Source organism: Eleginops maclovinus, chromosome 16 (assembly GCF_036324505.1).
Source record: "Eleginops maclovinus isolate JMC-PN-2008 ecotype Puerto Natales chromosome 16, JC_Emac_rtc_rv5, whole genome shotgun sequence".
In the NCBI taxonomy this organism is placed as follows: domain Eukaryota; kingdom Metazoa; phylum Chordata; class Actinopteri; order Perciformes; family Eleginopidae; genus Eleginops; species Eleginops maclovinus.
Genome location: NC_086364.1, coordinates 17,599,458 through 17,619,019, shown reverse-complemented (window position 1 = coordinate 17,619,019; position 19,562 = coordinate 17,599,458). Strand labels below are relative to the sequence as shown.

The window sequence follows — 19,562 nt, the reverse complement described above, 5'->3', positions numbered from 1 at the left end:
CAGCTGAAGAATTAAAGAAGTGGCACTGAAGATGTCATTATTGTTTAATAAAAGCAGGCGGAGGTAAATCATCATGTTCCTTCAGTACAGATAAACACTGACAGAATGGGCATATTGTACATTCACCTGAGGTCAAATGTAAACAGAGATTATTTGATTTTAACTTGAGGTAGGAGGATTACGTCACAATTTCAGAAACACAAATTTACTCAATCAGTCAGGTAGGATGATAACACAAGTAATTGAGGACATAGTTCAAGTAATCACTTCACTAAAACGTTTTTGGGTGTGATACACTACCCAAACAACACCACTATATTTATTTTTAAGTACATAACATCTTATTACTTACTTATTATTAGGTATTATAACAGCATGGCTTTGTTAAAATATGTCAAATATTTTCTTCAATGTTTTCAAATGGTGTTTTCTTTCTCTCGCTGTTATTTTTTTTTTAAACGTGTGACTTTACGTGCACTTCCTGAGGTAAATTAAGTCGTAGGAACACAGAATATGCCTCATGGTTTTTCAATCACAGGCGACAGACCTTTGAGCAGCAGACGAGGATGACTGATTCTCACATCCGGCTCTCAGCGTCTTTACACCTCACAGGTGAGGATCTGGTCAAAGCAATCCCAGTTCAGGAGCTCCTTTTTCTGAAACCACAGCTGGATCTCCCTCTGTGCCCCCTCCAGAGAATCACTGGCATGAACCACGTTCCTTCAAATGAACAACACACATATCATTATTTTACCTCGAAGACAGAAGAAATCACATGCAAAATCTGGGAAATGGCAGTCTCAGAAAGCTGTTGTTAATGAAGACATCATACACTTCATAACACATCTTGGAAAACACAGTTACAACAAAAAATATGCAAGAAAGTAGTACTAATACAAATGTTGTAAAGTAAAAATAAAATCACAGAAAAGCTGTTCTAAAAAAGAGCTTACATAACTTGCAGCCCTAATCTCTTCAGGTAGGTCAGCCCTGAATGTGAAAGCTGTTTTCCCTTTGTGTTTGTATCTGGACCCTTTAATCACCAGGAGTGACACATCTAAAGATCCCAGGGACAGTAAGAGGTTTGATACAAAACTATAGGGTGAATGCCGCTCAGGGCTTTGTAAGTAATGAAGAAAATCCCTCCTAAAAGTAACTTGTTGTAGAATAGTGAGAGAAACTATGAATTCATCATTACCTGCTGACATGAAAGCTGAAATCTCCTCTGACAGTGCCCGCCTGGGCCTCCAATGGGTTAGTATGTCCCACCATTGTACGCGAGGCCTGGACTACTTTGTGCCCTTCCCACACCTAAATAAGAATAAAACGACATGCACACACAACAGCGAGATAATCAACACTCAAACAAGAAATATTGTGCACACAGTATACATGATTTTCATCAAACACACCTTTAAAGTATGTAATCTTATCAAAAGTAGGAAATAACACAAAAGAAGTAGCAGAAATGATGTAAAATACAGCTGTATCACACAGGGAGGCAGACAGAGGAGCCCTCACCATGACAACAACAGGTCCGGAGGTCATGTATTCCAGCAGCCTGGGATAGAAAGGCTTAGTCCTCAGCTCACAGTAGTGCTGAGACAGCAGATCATCAGATACCTTCACAACAGCAACAGATACATTAGAAATGTAAAAAAATAAATAAAGGCAAACACATTTATGTCAGATTAATATACCTGCAACATTTTCAGGCCAACCAGCTTGAAACCCCGCTGCTCAAACCTCTGAATTATTTGTCCAACAAGACGACGCTGAACCCCGTCTGGCTTCACAGCAATAAGAGTCCGCTCCCTCACATCTGGAACACCTGGAGGGACAGATAGAAGAGTACTACCTAATTATAAAGTCCTTAATCCACAGTGGTGGAAGGTAATAAAGCACAATTACTCAATTTATTTATTGTATTTAAGTCAAATGTTTTGGTATTGTACTTTACCTGAATATTTGACATACTGCTATATACTTTAATTATAGGATACTATGGAAATGATCAGCTAATAGAAAACACGTTTAATAAATACATTGACCTAATTTTATAGTTTAAGATATTTTGCAGCAGTATATCAATTATTTAAAATTAGCACCACCTTTACCAGCAGTGATAAACACAATAATGATACCATCACATGAATATCAGTGGGTGAAAATTGCTGATTCATTAATGAGCAAGTGTTGCTATTTGGGTAAAGCCGGAGATAATGACAGTTACTTTTTGTACCACTGGGTATCTGAATCAATAACAATATACCGTAATGTATACATGGATTTATACTTAGTATTAATATAAATAAGCACTATAGTAACTAAAAAGTTGAGAATTAGTATTGAAGTGAGTAAAAGGTATAGAACATTTGCCTTCAAAATGTAGTGGAGCAGTAGTGAAAATAACCATAAAAGTAAATACCAAAGTAAAGCACTACAAAACTACCTCAAAATTGAACTTTAGTACAGTCATCCTTAGCCCACTGACCCTCACACACTGCCAATATTAGTAGCCGACAGGAAAGAGGACAAATATTTACTCAAAGTTTTCAGGGTAAAATTCACTAAACACACACACACTTGAATTTCTCTCTGCAAGCAGAATGAAATAACCATGTGAGATATTATTGTATGTTTTTTTTTAGATGGTTGGTTGAAAGACGCTGCAACTCCACGTAGCGAATGAATGACTGCATGCGATCAATTACACACGTGACGTGACCGTGACCCTCCACGAGAGCAACCAAACATGATCGAGGTTTCCTTCTGAGAAAGGTTTCAAGTATCGCAGGCCGGGAATACACGGTGCTGCGCTTTGGATAGTACCTATAATACGGACAGGTGTTGGTGCTTTTACGCACACTGTTGGTGAGTTTGTTTAGCACACTGCGGATAAAACCTAATTTCAGGTCATGACCCCGTGGGTTTGGCAAGCGAATTAGTTTTCGCAAACAATCCCCGGTAAGTTTGGATCCAATAACAAATGCACCTCGGGGTAAAGTCTGTTTGACTCGATGCCATTCATGTTTAACAGTTATCTATTATTTAAATGATGTTTAAGTCATTGTCACATTCTCACAACAGAGGTTTGTGGAATTAATCAGTCAATTTCGTACATACTGAAAGATCTAAAAGAAAAGAGAAAAAGTCGCCCTATTTAAGTGAGAGTTCAATTGAACGTCTTACTGGCAAGTTGATATAAATTCAGGGACTTACCTGATTTGCTCCCAGCAGCTCTGTGTCCACCCAGCAGCGCAGAGGGGAGCCAAGCCGACAGCACACTTTTAGTGGTTTCTTGATTCCCTAAAGAATACTGTTGTGGGAGAAGTCTCTTAAAAATGCACCGCTGCAACATGACCCTGTTTTGGCTACCTCCAGAGAGAAAAGTCAACTCTCCTCAATCAAAACTCACGATTCAACTCCCTGTCTGCCAGCCTCCCCCTGACAGTCGCTCCAACAGGAACACATTAACTCCAGTGATGCCAGACGTGTGACTGCTGTTTATCTTATTGATGTCAAGAAACTGAAACAAACACGTGATCACATGTCGATCATTGGATTTAAGAATAAACAACTTCGATGTCGACAATTACAGCTTCGAGAAAACATGTTACAGTATATTTCAACCTAAAGCTAAACGTTACGCTTTTAAGTTAAGATGATTGACTTACAAGAAACCTATAAAAAAAAGCGCCAAATATGACGGATCCTACATTTCCCATAATGCTAATCAAAACTCAAAAGTGTCTCAAGGTGCAAACACTATTTGTAAATCAGGGTAGAATACTACAGTGTAAAATACTCAGTTTCAAGTGAAAGTCCTACATTCATCAAGCATCAAAATATACTTAAAGTTACTAAATTAACTATATCTATATATATATATATATACACACACACACACACACACACAATTATTGCTTTACAATTAGTGATGCAATAACGTGTGCATCACTTCAATGTGGCACCTGGTAAAATCGGGATTTATTTGAATGCCTTTATATAATACTGGGTTGCTCACCCTATAATTATATATAAAGATGCATTTGTTGATTTATATTTCGTATTAAAAATGTAAATCTGCAAAGAAGCTAGTAACTAAATCTGCAGTGGAGTAAAAAGTACAACATTTGTGTACAATTATTATTATTATAAAGTATCATAAAGGTGAAAATACAATAGAGGAGTAGAAAATGACAAACAGTGCGTAACTTCAAGAAATAATCTTCAGTCTCAACTTTTAGACAACGTGCCTTTATATACAGTGATGGCACAAACTGCTGACCTGTTGTCTCTGCCTAAATATCCCGTCCCCCTTAAAAAGAAAAAAAGGGTTCCATGAGGATCTCTAATATTTGGGGACAAATTAAATCATTTTGTTCGTATAACACCTTGTATGGCACATGACCAAAACTAATTTCTGATTATTATTTTTATATCTCAAATTATATTAAGAGTGGAAATGATAATCAGTAGTTCGAAAATGTTAAGTTAATAGGGATTTCAAAAAGATTTCATCGACAAGAGTAAAGCAAAACATGGTAAACATACAGGAAAGTGTTGAATCTCTTAATACAACCATTATTCTCACCAACAACACTCTTTCAACTCTTGCAAATCAATCAATACCTGAGTTTTACTAAAAAAACCTTTATTAATCAAGCAGATTTTCTCTTTTTCAGAATGGAATGATATGAAAGATCTTAAGTTGAGAGTCCGTCTCCTTTGGAGATGAAAAAAATCAAAGGCATAATGAATAAAAGCAGACATTTTTTTTAAAAACTCAAAATGAGTCGAAAGTGCTCAGTCCCATCCCGGCTTTGTCGCGGGGGTGTGGGAAAGAAGGCCTGGCTCAGACTGCTCCGGGTCCGGGCTAAAGCCAACTGCAGACCAGGTTTACATTTCTTGCCAAATTATTATTGGCAACACATGAGGAGGGCGCTGCTTAAAAAACAAACAAAAAAAACAAAGAATCGCCAACCTACTACAGTAGAGATCAAAGAGAAACTTCAGCAGCATCCTCAACCTCCGAATACTCAACAACACACTGCGTGTCGCTCCTCCCCGTTACTCTGAGAGGGTGGAGCAAAGCTGCATTGGAGAAGGAGTGTTGGGCAAAGTGGTCAGCACAGGCAGTCCTTGAAGATCATAGTTGATGTGTGGAGTGGTTCATCAGTCAGTGCGCTATAGCTTGATGGTGCCGGTGGGCAGGCTACTGTTACACAGTCTGTAGTAGCGCAGGTCGTTCACCAGTCGCTGCACGCTCTGAGTGAAAGAAGGCAAGTCCTAGAGAAAGGAGAGAAAAGAGGAAATAAATGTCAATCTATACAGGAGTTGTTTAGAGGGCAGGAAACATTGAAAGCAGATACTACTGCCACGACGACAGGACAAACAAATCACTCTACCTGTATGGGTATGCCAGGAATTTAGGGAAATGCGTTTCTGGCAGAGTGCAAAGGCATTTCGAGAAACCAAGGGACTTTTCTGTGATACTATAGCCAAGAAGATTCTTACAAGCGATAAAAATACAGTATGAAGTATTTGAGATTGTTCAGTCAGAAACAGGGAAGCAGATACTGAAACTTAAAACACTCTTCAGTAAATGCTTCTGTTATTTGTTATGATTATTCAATTCCATTTTGTCAAAGCGGTCTTGTGTCATAAAATACTAAACAGTGGGTTGAAAGAAATATTAATACAACTGTTATTCTCACCCGTTCAAGCTTGAAGTTGCGTGCGAGGACAGACCGCTGGCTGGCGTCCACACCCTGGCAGCCATTGAGGAACTCTGGCATGAAGGCCGAGTAGAAGGCATCGAAGTCGACACAGGCCATGTTGTAAATAGCGACGGTGATTTCCTCCTGAAGAAGGTCGTGACTTTTATGGAGAAGGACCTGCAGCAGCACGTTGATGAAGTGGAAGAGCATCGAGGTCCGGAAAAGCTTCTGCAGCACAATCAAAACAAAAGTGATGAAAAATGAGTCTATACCTGTGTTATAGGCACTTAATCAAACAAGGTGTGTGGATGAGGGGGGGGGGGGCTTTGTTGTTATAACCGGTGAATCCGATCACATAGGACGTATTATGTAAGAGTTTAGTTGTATTCAGGGGCCTCAGACCGAGCCCGTACATTCCTGCTTTAATTGGACCAGGTTTTTTTGGTTGGAATATATCTTATATACTATTTTTTAAAAACATAATCCCTGTAAAATAACGACAGGGAAGGCAAGATCATTCAAACTAATCCTGGTGCTACTATCACAAAAAATCCACTTGCTGAGATTGTCAGTAGATCTGTAAGTCGTGACTAAACTGACAGAAAGGAAAATTAAAGTCCACTTTATGACATGCTTCACTCCTAAAAACAAAAGATGCTCATATAGAAGCTCAACTTACTCTGTGGTACAACTTGTGCTTGCTGTTGAGTGACTCTAAATATAAGAGATTCTGCTTGAAGATGTGGATGTCAGGCTGCAGGAAAGACTGTCCAAAAGCCTGGAGAACACATTTTAGCACAAATCAGATTAACAAGAGGAGACAGATTAGTAGATACTACTTTTATAATGTGATATGAGCAATTGTTATCCTGAAAAGTCACTAAACAAAACAGAAACTCAAATAAAGGTCAAAGCATAGATTGTCTTGCCATTTAAAAAAAGGTAATGATGAGAAGATGATGAGGATGATGATGAGCACCATGTATACACTGACCTGCATGGCAGCTGTGAACTGGGCCTCGTTTTCCATGGTATCCTCAATAGCTCCTCTTTGGACACTTGTTAAGACTGACGTTTTGAAGAAGTACCTCCAGTTTTGGTGAAGTATTTGGTACAGCAACTCAAACATCTCTGCCTTGACATCTGGGGAAGAACGCTATCAAAGACAAAGGGAATGAAAGGCCATCTGTTACGCAGGAAGTTTGATGAATGGATATCATTTTTCAGTACCTGACATGACTTCCTTCTCCAAATACATTCATTGTAATTTGGGACTAGTGTCTTGTTTATACAGAAGTATTATTCAAATATGATCAACTATTAAATATAGGTACCTTTTTCAATGATTTCTACTGCTTTTAACTATGACAATGTTGTGCAATATTCCCTTTTGTATAGTTTATTATTATTATAGTCTGCTACATCACCTACTTTATATGTTCTCATACTTTGATAATGCTGCTACTTATCTATTGTTTTACATTGGGTGTGTACTTGTTTGATTTTATTCATACTTATCAATCCAAAAGCAAACAGAATCAAACTTCAGATAAAACTCAAGAAAGGAGAGCACCAACTGACCTCTGCCACGACCGGGTAAACCTGCTCCATGCACAGAGAGAGGATGCTGGGTAGAAAAGGCTTGAAAGCTTGACCAGGCTCTTGCACCACCACCTGCAGGATCTTCAGGAACTTCTGTACCACTCTGCAGCCCGCACTGCCCTCCTGCAAGATGCTGGCAGCCAGCTGCTCCCTGGAGCACAGACAGGTGACATCACATGAGTTAGTGTTAAGAGGTGTACCAGGATATTCAGTTTATGATATTTGTACATTTAAACCTCCATCCATTTAAACACTGTGTGATGCTGTGTCTTCTATAAGTTAACGCTATTTGTTTCTCACCTGGTGAACATGCCGAGGAAAGTTTGGATGATCTGTCCAGTGAACGCTACTCCCATCTGGACTCGCAGCGCTTGAAACAGCGTCAAGAAGAAGGCCAACATCTCATCGGTGACATCTGGGGAAGAGAAGAGAGAAATAAAAATGCGGGCCAGTACAACAATAACCCCTTTGTGGTGAAGTTGAAATTGAATTGATTGCATCAGTCAGAACAGCCGTGGAAACAGAGTGTGGTTATGGTTACTTAAACATTATTTTTAACTTGATAAATAGGATTTAAATTAAAAGTTATCTTTGAAATTCATGTGCAATGCTGCTGGCCGCACTACAGTAATAACCCCCTGTTGCAGGAGAAGTAGCTACAGAAAAGTGAATGGATTTATTACGTTGTCTTTATATTATGATGGAATATTTAGAACAAACTCTAGATGGAGAGCCAAACTGTGGATTTGAAACACTGACCTGGCTGCTGAATAAACACTGGGAAAAGGCTGAGGGAGACTTGGACCGACTCCTGGAGACTCTGGTAACAGATCTGACGGGATTTGGTGGACTCCCCAGAAATGCTCTCCACTATGTCTCTGAGCACAGGCAGGGTCTGCTGTATCACTGCTTTCACTAGAGTAGAAACAAGATGGTGATCAAACACAACTAGAGCAGGATGAAAGGGTGGGGAAAAGAGAACAAACAGAGAGTACCAAATCAAAAGAGATAAAAATATATACTGACTGTTATCCAGATCAGGTTGCCGTGGAGTAATGTTCACCGTCCCTCTTATCCCCTTATACTCTCGAGTGAGAGCTGCCAGGAGGCTGGCGTGGTTGCTGGAACGCGTCTGCCACTGCTGCTCACTCTCTGGTAAATTTGGCCACGGGAGCAGCAGCGTGTTGGACAAAGCCCGACACACCAACATGTGAGCCTGTATGCACACACACAAAAACAATTGTAAACGTTGCAGAAAGAAATTAGATACACATTCAAAAACTATCCACCTTATAAACTGTAAAGGTCCCATGAAGCTTCGCATGCTTCTTGAAACTAAGTAAAACATTTAATAACTTAGTCGGAACAAGTCATATGAAAAAGCAACAAACATTTACCTCTTGGGGAAGTCTGCGGGGTTGATTCTCCGTTGTGATGAGGTTGAAGATGTTCCGCACAGCTGGCAGAGTGACCAAGAAGACGGGCCGCACTGTGGAAGTGATGGACACCATCAGGTGGCATGAAGAGAGCAGCAGCTTCTCAGGTACCTGGAGGGAAAGACAACATGGTTGTTGAAAACAGAACCACATGGAAGCATCACTGATCTCATTTCACTATCCCAGCCCAACCCTGACTCAGAACGGTTTGCCTACATTCTTTAATGTCACACATTAGGTGGAAAGGAGCTTTGAAATTGGTTGCTCGGCAGGTGATCCTTTATGTATTTGTTTGACAAATACAACCAAGACAGTGTTACTTGTGTCCTAAAGTCAACATGAAACTAACACTTCTTTAAGTTCAGGTCTTTGAAGTGCACTGAATTATGTGTGACATATGATCAATTTGAATGTCTTCATTGACCCAAATAAGAGAGTCTGCACACATTAAAGCCCCTGAGCTGACGATAATAATGAATGAAACATTAGTTAATTAGACTTATCCAATCATATCACATTCAAGTACAAGAACGAGGCGAGATACCTTAGATGTGATGAGTGGGCTGCTGGCATCTATTGTAGACGTGATGAGGTTCATGAACTGGCTCTGGTTCTGACTGTGGACCTCACTGTAGAACTGTGCAAGCCAATGGGAGTAGGCTTGCAATGCAGCGAGAGCCTGTGCGTGTCTGTAAAATACACACACACAACACACAGTTAACAACAAAGGCGGGTTGCATTCAATCAAACATACTTTATTTCTTTATTTAAATTGTACGCAATGTTATTCATGTAAAGATTCTAAGAAGCACTGCCATTAAAACAAAGTTGAGTTCAGACTGGCTGCAGATACAAAAATGTAAAAAAGCTTAATTGGCACATCTCCTGAAGGAAGACACACACACTTTCTGCCAGCTCTCTGGCACATTTCTGTTGCCTTGCCTATAGCGTTTGGCACAAAACAGGAATCAAACAAACATCCGAGGGTGAATGAGAGAGGGGTAATGTAAACAAAGATGCCGGCAGAAAAAGAGTATCTGGAGACATGATGTTATTTGGGATTTTTTGTCTGTGAAGGTTGACACTGAAATGATCAAACAATTTTAAGGTATGGTAAGAGATTCAGTTTTTCTAGCTACAGGTGAAAAGAATACTCCAGATGATATGCAGGCCTAAATTCAACTGAACACTCGCACAATCTGTGCCCTTATTATTGTCTTGTTATTTGAAGCGGGATCTTTTTATAATATAAACAATTGTTCGCCTATACAAGAACAGTGACCTCCGTGGTAAGGTCGGGTTGTGCTTCAAACATGTGATACTCACACGTCGATGAGGTCTGGTTTGAGCACAGAAGGCACAGCGGTCTCCAGGTCGTAAAGGCTTGTCTGAGAGCCGTAGCAAGTCACTTCAACCAGTCTTTAAAAAGAAACACACACATGGTTCCTTTTGAGTTTTTGCTCTTTAAATAAAACGATCAACAGAAAATCAACCACATCTTTGGCTGGTAGAAACACAAAGCACATTTTAACCCTAAACTAATTAAATAGAATGCCAAAAAGACAAAACAACCATTGAGTGAGATGAAAATCTGATATATTGACTGTAGAATATGTTCTAGTAGAAATATTTAAATAGAAATCATGGTTTTGGGCGACGAATCACTCTCTTATGTTTTGGAAGAGTTTAAGAGCACTGACCTCTCCACCACTGCCAGCGCGTCATTGAAACGTGCAGCAAACACTTCTCCGATGAAATGCTCCGCCAGGCGCCCCACAGCTTGCAGTAGGGAGCTGAGGTCCCTGAGAGAACAGTGAAGTCGGCGGCAATCGTTCTCGGCAGTGATAGTCAGCCTCCGACCTGAGAGAGGGACAGCACCATTAGGTCATTGCAACATTTTCTATATAAAATTAGCATCATCAGATGTGAATATACCTCAAGTAATGAAAACTTACTTGTTCCAGTGGTGACAATAAACTGCTGCAGACCGAGGTATACGTCCAAATTATCCTGGAGGACTGGAAACTTAAGAGAGAAGAGGAAAAAGGAGGCTGTCACCCACTGGAATACAACACCACACATTTGTTGACATGTAATAAAAATGTATATTTTAAATATTGTCTATTTCCTTACTTTACATTAATGTGTACTTGATAAATCAAAAACAATAAATATGCACAATACAGAAGGAAAGGTTTAAATAGAGAACCAATTCATGGAAGCATATCAAATCAAACTCAGTTTCAGTTTTATTAACAATTTTTACTCAAATAAAATTATGACAACACACACACACACACACACACACACACACACACACACACACACACACACACACACACACACACACACACACACACACACACACACACACACACACACACACACACACACACACACACACACACACACACACACACACACACACACACACACACACACACACACACACACACACACACACACACACACAGTAAAGTTAGCTAAAAGTAAAAAGTGGTTAAACTGCTTAACTTGACTGTGTGTGGTGACCTGATGCACAATGTTAACATATACCTGGCAGCCAATGGATGCCAGGGTGACTAATACAATAGACAAGTCACTATTACTTTCACGCGATGGGAAGCTACACAAATAACAGAAAACACTTGTCCACGTCAGCGTTGAAGGAAATCTCCTGCAGCTCATTTGGAATTCTACAAAATGTACTTATAGAGGTCTAACAAATGCCAATGCGACACCAACAATCAACTCTTACCAAAGTAGTGAATGCATGGGATGGGAGCAGCTCCATCACCTTGGCAACCACCTCCAGACTCTGACGCAGGTACCTTTGCCACTCAGTCTGTTGCTATAGTTACCAAACGAAAAAGAACATTTAAGACTTTAAAGTGGAGATAAAGGTCTTTGAAATGTGTGCCTGTCTAAAAAAGGTTAATATGCTGATCTTAAAATAGTCTTTTATTATAAGCAAAACAGGACACACGATATTGTGTACGAAGGCTGCAACTGACAGACTGTAAAATACATGCAAATCGTTCTTACGTCATCATCCAGCGTCTCATCATCCAGCTCTTCTAACTGGGCCTGATTGTATCTGAACTGGATGCGATTCAGAACTTCCCTTAACAGAAGAACTAAGGCATCTTTGTACCTATCCAACCAGAGCAGAAGCACAAATGATTAACAACCCATCAGGCCTTTTATGAGCTTAAAAACATTTGATGCGTCTGCATTCATTCGAGATCATTGACTATGAGCGACTTACCTATTTAGAACACTTTCTCTGTCAGCGAGTCTGCTTTTGATTTTGGTTGTTAGAAAATCCAAAAAGACGCTCCATATATCCAAACAGGCGAAGTAGCCTTCATGGGTAGGCTGTTAGACCAATGAGAACAGGCTTTGTTAGCGGTCAGAACTCATATCATGTTGAAATAAAACAGCCTGAGCTGTACTGCATAAGCAACTGCTCAACACATTCATCGTTACCTGGTTGAAGGTGTACTTGAAAAGCAGGCCAAGAAACTCTACAATTGGAAACTGAGGACTGGACTCAATCCGCCTCAAGTGAACACTGACAAAGAGGCGCAGAAAATCTGTGAACTTTTCCAAGTAACTGCAAGAAGAGAGTGAAAATAATTAACCAAACAAACCATGACAGTCATAAGCATGATGCCCTGTTACTTTAACAACATCAGTGTTTCTTGTGTGTGGGACAATCTGAAAAGGACAGTCAAAAGGGATGTAAACCTGGCGTACCAGCACATAAAAAAATACATGTGTTGCAAGGATTTTCTCGATGGCGGCACCTTTATTGAACAGCATGAGGAGGGGGTCATACGGATTCATTTTGGAAATGGAATACAAGACACTATATTTACTATATTTTCTGTGTGGACAAAGAACTATTTTCTGTTTAGATTTTTTTTGCTTTGCTGGTTTATTTGAGTTTGTTATTTGTTTTGTTTGTTTAGTGGTTACACTATACGTCTTAAATTAAGTATTTTTGTTTATAGTAGTATACTTTATTTATTTTTGTTTTATGTTTTGTCTGTTTTTTCCAAGATTAATGGTTACGAAACTGTTAGTTTGAATGTGTGTCTTTGTTTTGTGCTGAAAAAATTATGTTTGATAAAATGTAAAAATGTCTATTTTGATAATAAAAGATAACAAATGAAAAGCTGTTACTTTATACAGTCTGTGCTGGTTATTATCACAATATCTGCTAAACAAAGATCAGGTGCCTACGTTGTAAGAGAGTGTTGTAATAGCTAGGCCATCATTTACATGGCAACAGGGTCTCATGAAAGCATGAAACCAGTCAAATAATGATTGGGATGTATATGTGAGGATAGGTGACAAAATCAAGCTCAGTTACTTATGATTGGCGGTCCATTTATGTATGTATGTGTTTATAATATCTAATGGAACCATTGAGAAATCGGCTGCTGTCTAGTCAACTGAAAACAAACCAAAAAAGTGTAATTTGCTAATTGTAAACTTACTATTAATGGCATAGTTTTTTCAAATGTATCAGAAAGAAAGATTTGATCAAAATGACACACGTGACAGAGTTAGGGTAAAGAGAAACAGATGGACTTCTAAGAAATACCACAGTGAAACTTCTGACTGCAAATTAAAGTAAAAAAAGAAAGCAAATATGATGAGTGAACTAATGGACTGAGCCATACCTCTCATCAAGCTCCTGTAGGCGGGTCTTGACTGTATGAGCGTTATTCTCTCGTGTCAGCCTCTGCAGGAGGAAGAAGGTCTGCTGGAACATGCGCAGCAGGTACTCCTCAAAATCCATTGGCACACAGTTCTTTGACACGAGCTCATTGACACAGGTCATAGCGAGCACCCCAAGCCGGGCTCGGTCCACCTTGCTGCCCTCAGTCTGCTGTCCGTTTCGCCCTCCTCCATTTGATGTGGGGGGCATTGTCCCAGGATTAAGCTGACCGTTAGAAGACGATGAGTTTGAGGAGATGAAGCATCCTGTCTTGGTCTTTGTCCGAATATCACAACCAAAACGTGCAAAATGAAAAATGGATGCCAGCAGGGTGGGTGTGATACTGGTGGACAAAGGGATCCAGCTGAACAGGTGAGCTAAACACTCCAACACCAGACAACAGAGCTGCTGACTCTCATTGTCCAATGCCGCCATGGGCTGGCAAAGTAGCTTTGAGTACTGACTGCCCTGAAACAAATTGCCCAGCAGTTCCACTGATGGATTGAAGAGACAAAAAAAAAAAAAAAGGCTGTGGTTAACAAACCTCTTGATAAAATGCTTAATATTGTCAGTCAGGATGAACATCTCTTCCAGGATCACGATATGGCAGATTTATGTTGCAAAAGGACCATTCACTTACCACTTTCCCCTGAGGTGGGTGAGGGAGGCGGCGTTGAAGCTATGACACTGTGCTTGTCCCAATAGGTCTCCAAGATACCTGCAAAACAAGATGTGACAAGAACCCAATTATCCACAAATACTGAAGGTTTTTCACCAAAGCATCTGAAGTCAGATTTAAACCTTATTAGCTAGGAGGCTTATATATATCCAATTAGCCTGATAATTAAATATGCTCATGTGCATGTATAAATTATTAGTTCTGCAACATAACTAGACATTGTTATAGATTAAAACAGTACGACCTGGGGAAAAAAGTAAAAACAGTTTGCACAAATTATTAAAAGGTTATTCTCACCCGTCAACAATCCAAGCACTGTGGGTACCTGCTCCAGCAGCAGTTTACGCAGCTCATCTTTTCTGGAGACACTGAGGTCTTCTCTAGGACACGCAAGTTCCTCTGATGTGGTTTTCAACATCACCAACCCCAACAGAGACAGAGCTGGGGACTGGATCAACTGCAGTTCACAAGAGATGGACGGACAGAGTTTTTTTTAAGTCCTACAAAACGGTTTGGTTAAATGCAAAGAAACCAAAGGGGTTGGTTGACAGTACAGGGTTACCTCACTGCATTTTATACCAAAGGTGGGCCTTTTTGAATTAAAACAAAGAAAAACTCACTTTAACATTAACACAAACATTAACCTCCACACAGCAAATGACATATTAGGAAATTGGTGGTCATCTGCTTGCTCAATTAATCATCAGACAAGATGCAACAAGCTCTACTGTATGTGGTTTGTCCTTGTGGCTGAATCATTTCCTGCAGGAAACCCTCGGGTTAACATAATCTATTACTTTCTTCTGCTCATAATCTAGTGATACAGTAAAACAGACACTGTTTGAATGGAAAGAGGGGACATAACTTGCAGAAAAGTTTTTAAAAAATTGTAGGAAATGTGGCTTATTTTTCCCTAAAGGGTCCAAAATGTACATTACATCATGTCTTGTATACACTGGAAATGTCCAATCAGCTTCATCTTTACTCTTAGGGCAGTCACTTTTTGATTATTCAATGCATGCAAATAGCAAAGCTCATTTTCGTAACTGCGCTCCGGGGCAATACACTAAAAGTAAAAAGAAGACATTGAGCAATTTTCTTTTGGGTCATATTATAATTTCTGCACTTCCTCATGTCGAGCAACATCCTCATAAGAGTGACTATTTAAAAATACGTTCTTTCAAATGTTACATGAAAATAGAAAGTAACCATGAAATACATCAACATCTGCTGAATAGAGTAGGGCTTACCTGAAGTGTGTTTGTAAAGAAATCATGGTAGAACATTGGCCAGTCCTGGCGACCGATGTCAACAATGACTTTGCACAGTTTGTTACGGATAAAATAGGGCACCAATTTGTGCTGTGCAAGTAGGAGTTTGGGCAGACAGCTGCGAATCTCCATCTTGTCTTGTGAAGCAACTCCGATCCACATTTTGTTCACTAGGTTCTGAAATAGAGAGTCAGATTTTAAAGCTGAGTGTAAAGGAGACTACAAAAGTTAAAAATGTCACCATAATCTGTCTAGTAACTCTTATCTGATGATTTTTCATTTGTCAAGAATATATCTTTTTAATTACATTGCCCATTTAACACACATTTCACTGCAAAAAAAATGTGCCGTTTGCAGGAGCAATCTACGGCGTTCTGCTGACTGAGTCCAACAAGTTGTCTGCAGCCGGCAGGTGTGTTTTCTTCCCCGGAGGGTAACACTGTAGTCACCTGGTGTACGAGTCAATACTCACTTGTAACACTTATCAACCGCTAATAAAATCCACGGTCAAATTTATGAACGCAGCCAATGCAAGTGACTTGTATCCCCATTTGGAAATGACCTCTGCTAAGTGTACCGTATCGTTTTTTCTGATAGTGCGTAGCCATGGCTAGGGTGTGTGCAACTATGTCATGGCAGATGTATTGCTCAGGACCCGAGGTGTTAATTGTATAGATGTTATGAGGAGCGGGTAAAAGCAGCAACACCACAAGCCAAGCATTCTGCCCTTTCCGAAAAGGCATGTTGTGAAAGGGCACTTTAGTAATGAATTAAATAAGGCGAAAGTATGGAGTCACAGGATGTTCAGCCTTTGATCCCTTGCTAAAGGTGTTGCACATTAAGCTAACATGTTTCAGGGAAATTATGGAAATTATGAAACAGTAACAGGAAGAAACATATTTTTGTTCTTAGTAGCTATAAAATACATTTCTCTGTGTACCGTCTTCAAAGTATGACTAATGTAAAGAAGGCCCCAGACAGTGAAAGGAACTAAAAATATGGAATTTCAGCCTACTACTTACTTCAAATACTGTGAGGCTGTACATCATGACATACTCATTCCGAGTATTGGAGAGAAAGAACAAGCAGTGACGCCACGCTCCAGTCTGCTGTGCAAAGTTATTCAGCAGCTCTTCTGCAGAAAAAAGGAAGTAGGCATGATCTCTGAGAGAGGTACGTGAAAATGAATTTCACTTGCAGACAGACCGAAAGTAATGCGTCACAACACAGGAAGTGTGTAAAAAAGCAACGCAAAACACATTAGAATGGAAGGCAAATAATTTCAGGTCACAATAAACACTCTACAGTGACACATTATGGACTGCAGTATTCAGTATACACTACATTTTATTTTGGGATCCAGATCCATCTACCGTTTGAAGAATTCTAGTGTCCTTTGTTTGTTTGACAAGTCTTTTTTAAGCAACATAAGAAGGTCACATATACACTATTGTTTAGTAAAGAGCAAGAGGAGATCTACAACTGTTTCACAATGAATAAAACACAACCTCAAATTGTAAATCAATGTGATATCTATCTGAAAATAGGAAAGTGTCAGACTAAATGTCTTCCCTTTTCATTGTCATAGAGATAAGTCCATCGCTATTTCCTTTACAAACCTGCGGAAACACACCTGAAAGAACTTGTTTACCATGCCAGTGATGTTAATATGTGCTGGTAGGGTTTTCAAGGCCACACTTACCTATTTCTCTCTTTCTCTCATTAGTTGTGCAGCTGTGAAAGAACTCAGTCATAAGGCCCTCCAGTGCACGCAGTGATGTCTCATCTGAAGCCTAGAAGATAATAAATAAAGTACATTAATAAAATCTCCATTTTGTCTTTTCTATATGACAATGTGCATAACCAAAACCACTGAATACAGTATTAGTTTCACAATCATCTCTTCATTAGAATGAGAGAAATATATCGGTTTGACAGATACAATTAACACATGCTCAGCAGAATCTCAACTTAAGACAATACATTTGCTTTCCATGAAAAAGAAACCCATCCTGACAGTGAAGTGAATAGTTTATTATCTCGTATTTATTATGCATTTATCATTTAAGAAGGTTAGCTGTATGCATTCAACATGTTTCCCTGAAGGCTCATTTAAATTAAAATCATTAAAAGAGACATTTGGTATGATGGTGATTGCAGGCAGGCTACATAATGGTTTTGACAACAAAACAAAAAAAATGCACGTACAAGCCTGAACATCTATGGTTGGTCATTGCCCACCTATCAATAATGTTGTGAACGCTTTGGCATAGTCTCGTGAAAATGTAGTTAACACATTGCAATGCTACAGTTCACAAACGCAATCTGACTTGCTTATATAGTTCAATGTGAGGATTTGATGAGTCGAGTCTTGGTCATACCAGCTGTAATTACAAGAACTGCGTTATAGCAACTGTAATACCACGCTTCTGCAGGGGGGAGAAGTTAGGCCCTGCCTAGCATGAACGAGATAGCAAATAGAGATTTTAAAGAGCAGATTCCGTGGCAGGCAGGTCCGAATTCCTCGAATGAGCCACAACTTGCCGAGGCTCACCAATAGTCCCTGCAAATATTCTGTTTTGCAAGATGGGCGTCTTGCATCGTGAAATGGCTTTAAGGAGCTGTCACATCCCGTGAAGTAACGTTACCTGGCCTCATAAACCGTTATATGGATTGACAGATATGGAAAGGCCCCAATGCATGTATCATACACGATTAAACTACATGTAGAGTCATTTAAACACATTATAAATAGATAATTGTGGGTCGCCCTGTTCAAATAATACGAATAAGAACCGTATGCACCCACGTTAGCTGTTAGCAAACAAGACAGGAAGAAAACGTGAAGTAAATAATACCTGTTAAATGTAACTTACCATGTTTAGCTGGCTCAGATGCTTACTTCAGTTTACTCTTTCTCGGGTTAATTACAGTTAAAAGACAACATTACCCCTTAAGCTAGCCAAGTGTGTAGCTAACGTTAGCTAAGGTGTTGCTGGCTAACGTGACCGCAGAGGGGGCTCATTATGGTCTGCTAGCCCTTAGGTCCACACACGACAAGCTAGAAATCGTTGCCGTCGTTGACTTCAGTTACAATAACAACACTGAATAAATTTCACTAGAAATCAGAATAAAACGCCTACCAAACATATAGGCTTCAGGTTGAAACGACTATGTCGAATTGGTCAGTTAGCGGCATTGTCGTTTAACTGCATTAACCGTTTAGTAAGATATCAAACCGCTGTTTCTGTGAAACATCTACCTCAAGCACCGGAGAAATGTGCAACGTTAATTAGCTTCCTATAGCTCGAAGCTAGCTGCTAGCGTTGCAGCGGATGGCTAACTCGCTAGCTCTTCTAGAAGGATGAAGGCATCGTTTGCTAGCTGTCAAACATAGACATGCCTCTCTTTGGCTGTTGGTAACTTGCCTTTCCCTTTAGTAGTTTCACAACGGGTGCATATGCACACTATACATCGGCCACATGTGTTACAACACTAAATATATAATACTCTGCGCTCTTGTCCCTGTTATTCCTTCTTCTCAGTGCTTAGGGCGGCTCAAATATATAGCTAGCTTGCTGCTGGTTACAGGGCTCGCTTCGTAACTTCCTCTTTTGCTGCAAAAAATCAACCAAACCCCAAACCAATCAGCTTGTGTGAAGCCAGTCACAATAATAAAAGCTCGAATTCCGCTCCTTTAAAAACACTTTGACAAATACTAAAGACAACGTTTAAAGAGTTTTATTAAATGAAAAAAAAGAGTGTAATTGTATCCGTATAGCCTACATACATTTATAAAGTAAGATTGCAACATTTTCCGAATGAAAGAAAATCTGCTAACCTAATAATTGTCCCTTTTATATATTGATTCCAAGTCTAACATCATTGTTCCCAAGGTACAAAGTAAATGTAGTGGAGTAAAAGTAAACCATTTACCTCTGAATTGTAGTGGGGTAGAAGTACAAAGTAGAAAACAATTGAAATACTCAAGTAAAGTACAAGTACCTCAAAATTGTACTTAAGGTACATGAGTAAATGTACTTAGTTACTTTCCACCACTGCAAATGTTAAAGACAAAGTTTAAAGAGTTTTATTACGGACAATATATTTTTATTTTTACAA

At 39.5% G+C, this 19,562-nt stretch overlaps 2 protein-coding genes across 2 annotated transcripts; both read right to left on the bottom strand.

Moving 5' to 3' along the window:
* Positions 1-26: 26 nt before the first annotated feature.
* Positions 27-3,511, bottom strand: nme4 (NME/NM23 nucleoside diphosphate kinase 4). The gene is made up of 5 exons (XM_063903373.1): positions 3,223-3,511; positions 1,701-1,831; positions 1,522-1,623; positions 1,199-1,311; positions 27-720 (listed from the first exon to the last, which is right to left on the bottom strand). The coding sequence occupies exons 1-5, from the start codon at positions 3,359-3,361 to the stop codon at positions 600-602; spliced, it is 606 nt and encodes a 201-aa protein (XP_063759443.1). The 5' UTR covers positions 3,362-3,511; the 3' UTR covers positions 27-599.
* Positions 3,512-4,239: 728 nt separating this feature from the next.
* xpo6 (exportin 6) lies at positions 4,240-19,043 on the bottom strand. The gene is made up of 24 exons (XM_063903371.1): positions 18,317-19,043; positions 17,143-17,233; positions 16,463-16,575; positions 15,420-15,617; positions 14,467-14,626; positions 14,131-14,208; positions 13,453-13,984; positions 12,251-12,377; positions 12,030-12,139; positions 11,807-11,915; positions 11,520-11,612; positions 10,717-10,786; positions 10,462-10,621; positions 10,088-10,180; positions 9,306-9,450; positions 8,723-8,872; positions 8,352-8,541; positions 8,085-8,240; positions 7,626-7,740; positions 7,305-7,476; positions 6,718-6,879; positions 6,403-6,501; positions 5,721-5,951; positions 4,240-5,292 (listed from the first exon to the last, which is right to left on the bottom strand). Exons 1-24 carry the CDS (start codon positions 18,317-18,319, stop codon positions 5,191-5,193), a joined length of 3,459 nt encoding a protein of 1,152 aa, XP_063759441.1. The 5' UTR covers positions 18,320-19,043; the 3' UTR covers positions 4,240-5,190.
* Positions 19,044-19,562: the final 519 nt, after the last annotated feature.